The sequence below is a fragment of the Ipomoea nil genome, unplaced genomic scaffold (genome assembly GCF_001879475.1).
Source record: "Ipomoea nil cultivar Tokyo-kokei standard unplaced genomic scaffold, Asagao_1.1 scaffold0927, whole genome shotgun sequence".
Classification (NCBI taxonomy): Eukaryota; Viridiplantae; Streptophyta; class Magnoliopsida; order Solanales; family Convolvulaceae; genus Ipomoea; species Ipomoea nil.
This window is the reverse complement of record NW_017617355.1, coordinates 34,976-46,061: the sequence shown is the minus strand read 5'-3', so window position 1 is coordinate 46,061 and position 11,086 is coordinate 34,976. Positions and strand designations below refer to the sequence as shown.

At 40.0% G+C, this 11,086-nt stretch overlaps 1 protein-coding gene across 1 annotated transcript; it reads left to right on the top strand.

Annotated features, from left to right (window-relative positions):
- Nucleotides 1-396: 396 nt before the first annotated feature.
- LOC109179540 (serine/threonine-protein kinase AFC2-like) lies at nt 397-3,496 on the top strand. The gene is made up of 2 exons (XM_019329046.1): nt 397-910; nt 2,322-3,496. Exons 1-2 carry the CDS (start codon nt 397-399, stop codon nt 3,221-3,223), a joined length of 1,416 nt encoding a protein of 471 aa, XP_019184591.1. The 3' UTR covers nt 3,224-3,496.
- Nucleotides 3,497-11,086: the final 7,590 nt, after the last annotated feature.

Genomic DNA, 11,086 nt, shown 5'->3' with positions numbered 1-11,086 from the left:
TGGATGAGTAATGATAGATTTGCCTTTATTTCATATGCTTTATATGTTTTAAAAATTAGGGGTGTTACAGGAGAACTGTCCAGGTAAGCCTAAATATCATGCTTTTACTTCAACTAGCCTTAGTGTTGAGGGTGGACAGAATGCATCCATCCGGCATTCTAATCGGCAAGCTCATGTTGGGCAAGCTGGTCATAGAATTCATGGGATTGCTCCTAATCGGCTAACTCCTAGGGATGTGGCTGGTCATAGGACCCATGGGGATGTTAACCAGGCCTCACACTCGGCATTTAGTGCCCCTATTTTGCTTAAACATGATAATATGCTAAGTGTTGGGTCCCCCCAACACTTAGCACAATTGTTCATACGATCCCGTCAGCTAACTCTACGGTTGGAGCCATGCATGCTAATGCTAATGCTTTGAATGGCACTAACGGTGGGGATATCCTTGATGGGAATAATAGCCAAAACAGCCTAAGTGATGGTAGCTTGCCTAGTGCAAATAGGAATGGTAAATCACCAATTTTGTTTGGTCAATTTTGGGGCATGATACTGTCACATATGGATGGTAAAAAAGCATGGGCTATTTCGGACTGTGCAAAACCGAATAGCCTCCCAGCTTGGCATAGCTCTCGGCCAAGTGGGAATGTGATAAGTGGTAAGCCTAATGGGGGCTTTCAAGCACCGATCGTCCCTAATGCAAGTGACACTAGCAAACACTTCGTTGCTAGTGATGGGGGCATTATGTCGTTTGGTCCCAATATATGTACACAAAGCGGAACTAACAGCGGGAGCAACTTTAAGGGCCACTTTGGTAGTCATGGTGGCATTCAACCGGTTGTCCCTAATATGTGTACACAAGTGCACTCCCCGCTTAATATAATTAAGGCACATGGTTTGGCTTCTACTCTGGGTTTGGGGCTTAACATTCAAAATGTGCTAAATCCCAATGTGAATCTAAACTTATCTAGTCCCACTCCAAGAATGTCTAACTCTGTCCCTCTAACCCCGTCTAAACTATGTCCAATCCCATCTAAACCCCTCCTAACCCGATCTAACTCCTTCCAACACAACCTTACCTTGTCTAACTCTCGCCCAACCCAAAAACCTAAACCCACTCTTGGAACCATATATATTTGCGCTTGTTGGTGGTTGGTGATTTGGCTGGTTGTTTCTATAAGGGGTTGGGAGGGTGTGAGGTGGGCTTCTGGTACTTAGCATATATGATATTGCTTCTATGGATGGCTATATAGGTTCCCCGGGTAAAATACAGTACGCTGTACCGTGGGAGCTGGTTTGACGCTTGAGGGTGGTATATATGTTGGCACCAGTGGTTAGGGAGCCATCGCTTGGGACTTTGGGCCGTTGAAGCCCTCTGCGATAAAATGCAGAGCTCTGTACGTACGGGGGTGGCCTGGGTTCCAAGGGTGGGTGGAGGTGAGTACCATTGCTCATGTGGCGAACTTTTCACAGTCCCCCCGGATAAAAATGCAGAGATCTGTACCGGAGGGGATCTGTCCAACGCATGAGGGTGGTTTGGGTTTGGCGGCTGGTTTCATTGCTCCTGTGGATGGTCATATAGGTTCCCTCGGATAAAAATGCAGAGCTCTGTACCGCGGGGGACCGACCTCACGCTTGAGGGTGGAATTGGTCCGTCATGGCTTTTGGAGCATCGTTCCCACCCTTTGTGTAGGGCATGACGCCCAGGAATTGTCTAGCCTTTCACTCGGTTTCAGGTTGCTTGCATTATGGGTGTTGGGCCCACTTCGTAGTTTAGAGTTTCTCCTCTACTTGTTCCCTGTTAGGCCATCATGCTTTATTTGTAGACTTGGTCACTTTTGGGCCTTGGCGAGACTTTGTTCGGTTCCTTTTTGTTTATAAATAAGATGAACCTTTTATTTAAAAAAAATAAAAAATAAAAAATAAAAAATAATAAAAAACCCTAAACCCTAAAACCACCCTAAACCCTAAACCCTAACTATTCTAACGCTAAACCCCTAAATTACCCTAAACCCCTAAAACCACCCTAAACCAAAACCCTAAAACCACCCTAAACCCTTAAACTACCCTAAACCCTAAACACTAAAACCACCACAAACCCTAAACCCTAAACTAACCTAAACCCTAAAACTAAAACCTTACACTTTAAACCTTTAAATCACCCTAAACCCTAAACACTTAAACCACCCTAACCCCTAAACCTTAAAAAACCTATACCCTAAACCCCTAAACCACTCTAAAACCACCTTAAACCCTAAACCCTAAACCCACTCTAAAACCACCTTAAACCCTAAACGCTAAACGCTAAACCCTAAACCCTAAAGGAGGCAATCGTGAGGCAGCTATGATTGAGGTTGATGTGCTTCAACAGCTTGGTAAACATGATAAAGGAGGCAATCGTTGTGTTCAAATACGGAACTGGTTTGACTATCGTAACCATGTTTGTATTGTCTTTGAGAAGCTTGGACCAAGCTTATATGATTTTCTACGGAAAAACAATTACCGCTCATTTCCTATTGACCTTGTCCGTGAGATTGGAAGACAACTGTTGGAATGTGTAGCATTTATACATGACTTGCATCTCATCCACACTGATTTGAAGCCTGAAAATATCCTCCTTGTTTCTCCTGAGTATGTGAAGGTTCCTGATTACAAGTGCTCTTCCAGATCACTTAAGGATACTTATTTTAAAAGAGTCCCAAAATCAAGTGCAATCAAGGTAATTGATTTTGGTAGCATAACTTATGACCGTGAGAACCAAACCTATATTGTATCCACACGTCATTACCGGGCACCAGAAGTCATTTTAGGTCTTGGATGGACCTATCCATGTGATATATGGAGTGTTGGTTGTATCCTTGTGGAGCTATGCTCGGGAGAAGCATTATTCCAAACTCATGAGAATTTAGAGCACCTAGCTATGATGGAGAGGGTGCTTGGTCCTATGCCACTGCACATGTTAAAGAGAGTGGATCGGGATGTAGAGAAATATCTTAGAAAGGGAATGTTGGATTGGCCTGAAGGTGCAGCATCAAGAGAAAGTATCAGAACTGTTCTTAAATTACCTCGGCTTCAGAACCTCGTGATGAAGCATGTAGACCATTCCGTTGGGGATCTTATTAATCTTTTGCAAGGATTACTTAGATACGACCCTTCAGAGAGGCTTACTGCTCGGGAAGCCTTGCAGCATCCCTTCTTCTCAAGGGACCATCTTAGGAGATTGTGAGACTGGAGTAATTAAGAGCTTTGTTTTATGAGAGTATGATTCTGGCAAAAGCTAGACTACTTGTGTGAAGCACCACCTTAGCCACCTGATTAGGTTATATTTCATTAAGTTGGTGGTTTAAGGTATGCATTCCAAGGGAGTTGGGTAGAGCTTGTGTAAATAGGGATGATGTCCTCTGTTAACTACATTCTTGGATAGAGTACGTGCATAATAGTTAACACTGCCTTGACCAGCTAATTTGTGTGTAGAGTAATGGGGTATTACTCTTTTATTGTCCCAAAAAAAAAAAAAAAAAAAAAAAAAAAAAAAACCTAAAACCACCCTAAACATAAAACCTTACACTCTAAACCCTTAAACTACCCTAAACCCTAAACCCATAAACCACCCTAAATCCTAAACACTTAAACCACCCTAAACCCAAAACCCTAAAACCACCTTAAACCTAAACCCTAAACCCATAACCATAAACACTAAAACCACCCTAACCCTAAACACTAAAACCATCCTAAACCCTAAACCTAAAACCTTTAAACCACCCTAAACCCCAAAAAATATAAATCGTAAACCCTAAAACCACCCAAAACCCTAAACCTATAAACCACCCCAAACCGTAAACCCTAAACCTTAAACCAGAAAAAAAAAAAAAAAAAACCACCCTAAACCCTTAATCTACCTTAAACCTTAAAACCACCATAAACCCTTAATCTACCCTAAACACTTAATATACCCTAAACCCTAAACACTAAAATCACCCTAAGCCCTAAACCTAAAACCTAAAACCTTAAACTCTAAACCTTTAACCCACCCTAAACCCTAAAAATCCAATCTCTAAACCCCTAAACCACCCTAAACGTAACCCTAAACTCTAAAACCACCTTAAACCCTTAAACCACCCTAAACCTTAAAACCACCTTAAACCCTAAACGCTAAAACCACCCTAAACCCTAAATAGTTAAACCACCCTAAACTCTAAATCCATAAACCATCCTAAAACAGTCTAAACCCCTAAAACACCCTAAACCCTAAACCTTAAACCGTAAAACCACCCTTAACCTTAAAACCACCCTAAACCCTAAACCTTAAACCTTAAAACCACCCTAAACCATAAACCCTAAACACTTATACCACCCTAACCCTTAAACCTTAAAAAATAAACCCTAAACCCTAAAAAACCTAAACCCCCATAAAGCCTAAAACCACCCTAAACGTTAAACCCTTAAACCACCCCAAACCCTAAACTCTTGAATCTTAAGAATTTGCTGGTCTGAATGCCGAAGGTGCACTTTGCTGGATTCAATCGCATCTAATACCGATGCATAATCTCAAAACAAGCCCGGAGATCATGACTATGCTCTGCCCTATCCGAACTCTTCACCAACATGTCGTCTACAAAAGCCTCCATTGTCCGCTCGAGCAGACCTTCAAAAAACAAGTTAATCATTCTTTGGTATGGGGCCCTAGCATTTCGGACACCGAAAGGCATAACCCTGTAGCAGTAAAACCCGTCTGGGGTGATGAAGGGGGTTTTGCTCTCATCCTCCTCGGCCATCATGATTTGATGATAGCCCTTGAAAGCATCCATAAAACTCATAAGATTAGCTCTAGCCATTTCGTCCACCATCTAATGAATTCTCGGGAGGGGGTACAGGTTTAAAGGGCATGCCTTGTTCAAATCTGTGTAATTGATGCACATGCACCAAGTCGACAGCTTGGGGACGAGGATAACATTCGCTACATAGTCGGGATAGACGATTTCCTAGACATGCCCTATAGCTGCTAGCGTCGTGACCTCCTTTCGCATGAACTCTCGTCTATCAAACGATAAATGTCTTTGCTTTTGCTTTACTAGTCTCATGGTCGGATTGACACCCAAACAGTGGCATATCACTGGCCGGTCATTGCTAGGCATGTCCTCTAAGACCCATGCAAAATTATCGGCGTATTCGCGCAAGACTGCCAAGACCGAGCTCCTCTGCTCGAGGCTCAATGACTTCCCAAGCCTGACCCTCCTTTCCGGTCGGCTTTCCTCCAAAGGGATCTCGTCCACTTCATCCGACGGCTCGGGTTGTTCCTTCTTCTCCTCATCATTTCTCTTTGAGATTGTGTTAACTCGGGAAGTTCCGGTTGCCTGCTTTTGTACCGCCTGAACATAGCATCGCCGTGCAAAATGAGCATCTCCTCCTCTCAGGACCTGGAACTTCATGCATAAGTGACTCATCGAGATGATCACCCGATTTGCGCTATACCTGGCCGTCCCAAGATGACGTTGTGAACACAATCAAGGTTGACAACTACAAACTACATATCAGCTTTTAACACACGGGGGTGAGTGCCTACCTCAACGGGTAGTCGGATGACATCCTCCAGTTGAATCATGTCGCCCGTAAAACCTGATAAGGGAGTTCGAACGGGTGTCAACATGATCGGGTCGAGCTTCAATTTCCTGAAGACATCTATGTACAGTACGTTAATGCTACTACCGGTATCTACCATCACACTCTGTACGTCAACACCCATGAGTCAATGGTAACGACTAAGGCCTCTACATTGTGGTAGGGGTTCGCGGGCAAATCATCATTCGTGAAAGTGATCGGCTTGACCCTTGCAGGTCCTGAGACAAATGACATCTTTCGTGTGAGTTATCTCTCCCTTCCGATCCTTCAAAAATTACATGGATTACTTTCTTGGACCTGGCCGGCGGGGTTTCATGATCTTGCTCTGCTCAGATTCTTTGTCTTTCTTATCTTTGTCCGATTTCTTGAAAATCTTTTTCCAAGATTTTTTTTCCCTTGTCCTTCTTGGCAAAAAACTATGCAAGCTTACCTGATTTTAATAGGTCTTTGATCAGTTCTTGGACTTGTTCGGGCTGTCCCGGGCTTGCTCCGGCAACTGGATTAAAGTATATCATAATTGAGGACCTCCAGCGTAGGGCGGTTTAACAGGGTATACACGAGGTTCCCGTCCCGATCTTTCTATCGTTGGTCAAATTAACTTTGACAGTCTCGGGCGGAGGCGCTCCCCTCCCCGGAGTGTGGTTGAGATCCATGCGTGAGTTAAGGTGAGACCGAGGTCTGAGCTGCTCTCCTCGGCTTCCTGGTCGTTAAAGAAATCCAAGTACGGATACATTTTGGGCAGAGATCGGTAGAGGCAAATTGAACGGCTTGTTGCGTACCGGTCCTCACGGACCGTGACAAATGATGTAGTATATATGACAGGTATACTTTACAAGGTATGGTTCTAGGTTGGTTCCGGGTTCGGATCCTTAACTTGGTTTCCTTGTTAGTTTAATAGAAAGAGCTCGATATACGTGACAGTGGGTCAGAGGTATTAGAGCTAATGTGTATTGAAGTAGCCAAAAATCCCCACTGACAGCAAAAAATGCGGTATTTATAGGGGACGCGAGGGGACATGGCATGTGGAAACCATACACGAGTCCAGGCTAAGCACACTACATCATGCCACGAGGCACCAATAGGTCGGTGTGTCGGAGGTCGTAAAGCCATCCATGAGTTTACCCTTCGGTTAAGCCTGGTGAGCATTGAAGGTCAGGAAGGTATGCCCTCTAGGTCGGTCATGGTCGGGTCGGGCTCGGCCAGTCCCAAGGGTCTGTTACAGACCATCGTATGGGCACAGGTGCCCGGGGAATAATCCCCATCAGAAATTAAAATAATAGTATAACGCCCGAAACGTGCTAACTGTTTGATAGAAAAGAGCAATTAAGGCATACAATTCAAACTTGCTAAAGAAATATATATACACCAAAAGATGTCATGAACAGGCAGTGATGCAATAAAAAGCGAAAGCGAGTTGAGAAAGATAAAAGGGTTTTTCGTAGAGGCCCAATATTGGTCATATCCTTACATGGCATTATATTCCGCTATTTGATAAGACTAGTAATAAATAAATTAGATATGTAGCTAATAGGCATAGTTACCGCATATTTATCTGGGTAACTAGTTACTTATACTTGTTTTAAAAATTCCTAATAGATTTTCTCAAAATGTAATGAATGAAAATCACAAAATAAGAAGTATAAAAGCTACTAATAACTATGATCTTTCTTATAGTAAGTATTTTCTTCCCGAAGAAGAAAGTGTGGAAAATGAAAGTATATTATCATAATTAATATTAAAACATGCCTAGAAGTAGTATGTGTGATTAGAAAACTCAAGTATTGTTTCCTATAAGGATACCTATAAGCCCACTTGAAAAATGTCTGTTGGTCCCGATAGGGTGGTAGAAAGTCTGGGGGGGGGGGGGTGAATAGACTTTCTAAGCTTTTTCACACTAAATAACTCTTTGGTAATTTCAACTCTAAATAACAAGTAAATAGAGAAGTATTTAACTTAAAGTGGACGGCGGAATAAGTATGTGTAAAGAGTTATGCACAATCAATAACTTGAATCACATGCACATGTTAGATAAGTTCAGATGATGTGTAAGGATGACAAAAATAACTTGAATATTTAAAGGAGATGGTGCACTCAATATTTAACCATATTATTCAAGATTATAAATAAGACTTCGTGTCACGTCAACCGTATGATGAATGTCACATGCAATACGTCAACCTTGCTTAGAATAATTCAAATGTTAAGCATGGAAAGTTTGAGTTACATGCATACGTGAAAACACACTAAACCCGAAAGATTAAGATTGACAGTGAATAGTAAACGGGTTAGTCAAATGATAAATAAATAAAGCGAATTATGTAAGTGCGGTCTGTAAATGAGAGAGGCAATTTATAGTGGTTCGGAAGTGGTGTAATCTTCCTAGTCCACTTTACTCCATTCACTTCTAGGAGTAATTCACTATTTTCCACACACAGTTACAATAGTGAATAAACGCTACACAAGCACTTCTTCCGGATGTCTTGCACACAGCTACACCCAACTCCGAGTGTCTTGCACACAGCTACACTCAACTATGAGTATTTCGCACACAGCTATACTCAACGCCAACTAAGTATTTTGCACACAGTTACACTTAGCAACTACGAGTGTTTTGCACACAGCTACACTCACTAGAGTATTTTGCACACAGCTATACTCTTTTTACAATTACAAATACAAAGGTAATTGTATCTCTCTCCAACTAGTTTTGAGACTATTCAAACTAAGTCTCTCTTCTAGATATTTCAATGAATATTTGAGCACTTTGTATTTCTAGAATTCGCACTAGTTCATCCGTGTTGTATCTTCAAGTCTTCATGGCTTTTTATAGACAATCAAATATATCTGTTGGAGCGGGATAATTTGATTTTTGAAATTTTAATCTTCATAGCCTGATATTATTGACAATAGTAGGTCTTCAATTTTGATTTGATTGTCAACTTACCTGACAACATAATATTTTTTATCTCAACTTGATTTTCAAGTTGTTTCTAAAAATTATTATCTTCTTCATCATCTTCAAATACCCAACGTCTCTTAGCAATGAATTCTTCTGACATGATTTAATTTTTAGGATAAGATTCCCTATTGTTCTGATCATGTCCTCAGACAATTTGGATTCTTGTGGCATGTGGGATGAATCAAAATAAACTCTTTCGAATTTATCTATTTTCTGATCATCTTGCTTCTTTGCCGCATTTTGCTCCTTAAAAGACACATTGTGCTCCTTTGGATACATCTTGCTTGTTAACAACATTGTGCTCCTTTGGATCTTGCTTGTTTGACCTCGGCACTTATTGCTTGTTTGACTTGACACATCGTGCTTTTCTGATTAGGCCACGTTGTGATCCTTAAGGCACATCGTGCTTGTTTAACTTGTGCTCCTTGGGCACATCTTGCTTGTTGTCATTTTGCTTGTTTAAGACATTGTGCTCCTTGGGCACATCTTGCTTGTTGTCATTTTGCTTGTTTAAGACATCGTGCTCCTTGGGCACTTCTTGCTTGTTGACATTGTGCTTGTTAAGACATCATGCTCGATGGGCACTTCTTGCTTGTAGACATTGTGCTTGTTATGTAAAAAAATAAGTCCTTGGGGGGGAATCAATCTTAAGTGTAATGGTTATGAGTAAGGACTTCTACCATTTTACCATTAGGCTCATCCAATCATTTATTGTGATGCCATTGTTTAATACTTCTTTCCCGGATGAATACTTGTAGGACCAAAATTAATTCTCTAAATCAATTTTGTTCTTCATGTGGTAGATTTGCCTTTGCACACTGACTTGATATTCTGAATTATGATGCTTGTACTAAAGACCTATATTCTAAGGGGATCTAAAGTACATTTGGCTCATCGAATCCCAAAATGAGATAAAAAAGGCTTGACTCAAGCGGACGCACGTAAACGTCTATCGTTTTTGGAACAGTTCATGGTGCTGTTACATGGGTGTTTTAATATCATTTTTGAATGCTATTGAATTCCATCACCCCTATATAAGAGAGGGTAGAGCATCAGACTTTTACAACATAGAAAATCATTTTTTCCAGCCTCAAAAACTCTCTGTTTCTACTCTCTTCTAGCCTAATTGTGTTCATCTCGTTGCTCTAGTTCGTCGGATTCCTTATTTGGGTGCTCAAACATTGAATCGTAGCAAATTTTATCCTAGGAAGCCTAGGCTACAACGCTCCTAGTACTTGTGCGAGGTAGCAAATAAGGTTTTAAGGAAAGAGTGATCGCTCGACTCATGCTAAAAACCATACACCAAACACGAGCCTATCTGTTCATCTTTCCTTCCTTTTTTCTACACAAAATAATAATCCTTATTTTCTAGGATTATTATTCAATTTTACCAACGGTTATCCAATAATTTATTTAAACCTAAAAGGATAATTTAGGACCAGAAGTCCACCACTTTAAAAACTTCATCTTGAAAGAGAAAAAGGAATGACATTAACTATATCCATTAATATCCTTAAGATAAGTTTTAGTATTGGCATTTATTTGATCTCCATAATGCTATGCCTTGGATTGTCTATGTATTTTTCTCTATTGTGGTATTAACATTTACGACTGTATATATTAAATATATTGTGGTTATTTCCTCTACAAAGTTTAGCGCATACTATGAACCAGTTTAGGCTTTAAATTTTTTTTTTTTTAAAGCCATTATAAGTGGGTAGTTTAAAGAATATTGGACAAAGTTATATAAATATTCAACCCATATAACCTCCAGAAGAGTCACGAGATTATTGTACAAAATGATAAACTGTAGTGACAATCCTGAAGATTGTACCATATCCCTTCTCTACACTCTTTTTTGAAACAATGATTTTTCTTTAAGCCATATAGAACTTGAAGATTGTTATCTTCAGGGGGAGACATGGAGTACATTTACTCAAATCAATCCTGAAGATTGAGTCGTAAAAGACTAACAGTTGTACTCTGTTGATGAATACATGTGTTGGTTCCATGTGCTTTGTACATATTTGTTGCACTCCATTATTACCTAGTTATCATCTTCTTATAATACTTTTGTTTTATGATTATGGACACCGATAAGAAATGAGATAGGGATTGTAATACCCGGTTTTTTCCTGTGGTTATGCTTCGGGGACGAAGCATCTTTAAGGAGGGTAGATTGTGATACCCCGGTTATTTGAGTATTTTGTTATAAATATTATTATTCTAAATAAAATTTTATAAAATAGATATTATGTTAAATAAAACATTTTTACTATACGGTCTGTAATTATATTATTTTATGTGACCCAAAACTATTTAAACTAGTCTACTATTGCTACTCTTTTATTTCTAAACGGTGTATTATGGCTAATAATTATTTATTTATATATGTGTTACGTATGTATATATGTTAAGTACTAGTAGGCTAATATGTATATTAATATTATATTAAGCTTTTAAGTATTTTAGTTCCCTACAACTAGAATTATTATTTATAATACAAGTTAT

What these genes read in the sequence shown, in the direction of transcription:
- LOC109179540 (XM_019329046.1), top strand. Translation starts at nt 397, where the DNA reads ATGCATGCTAATGCTAATGCTTTGAATGGCACTAACGGTGGGGATATC. An exon ending in TGGTTTGGCTTCTACTCTGG is followed by an intron (nt 911 to 2,321) that starts GTTTGGGGCTTA and finishes TAAACCCTAAAG; the next exon opens with GAGGCAATCGTGAGGCAGCT.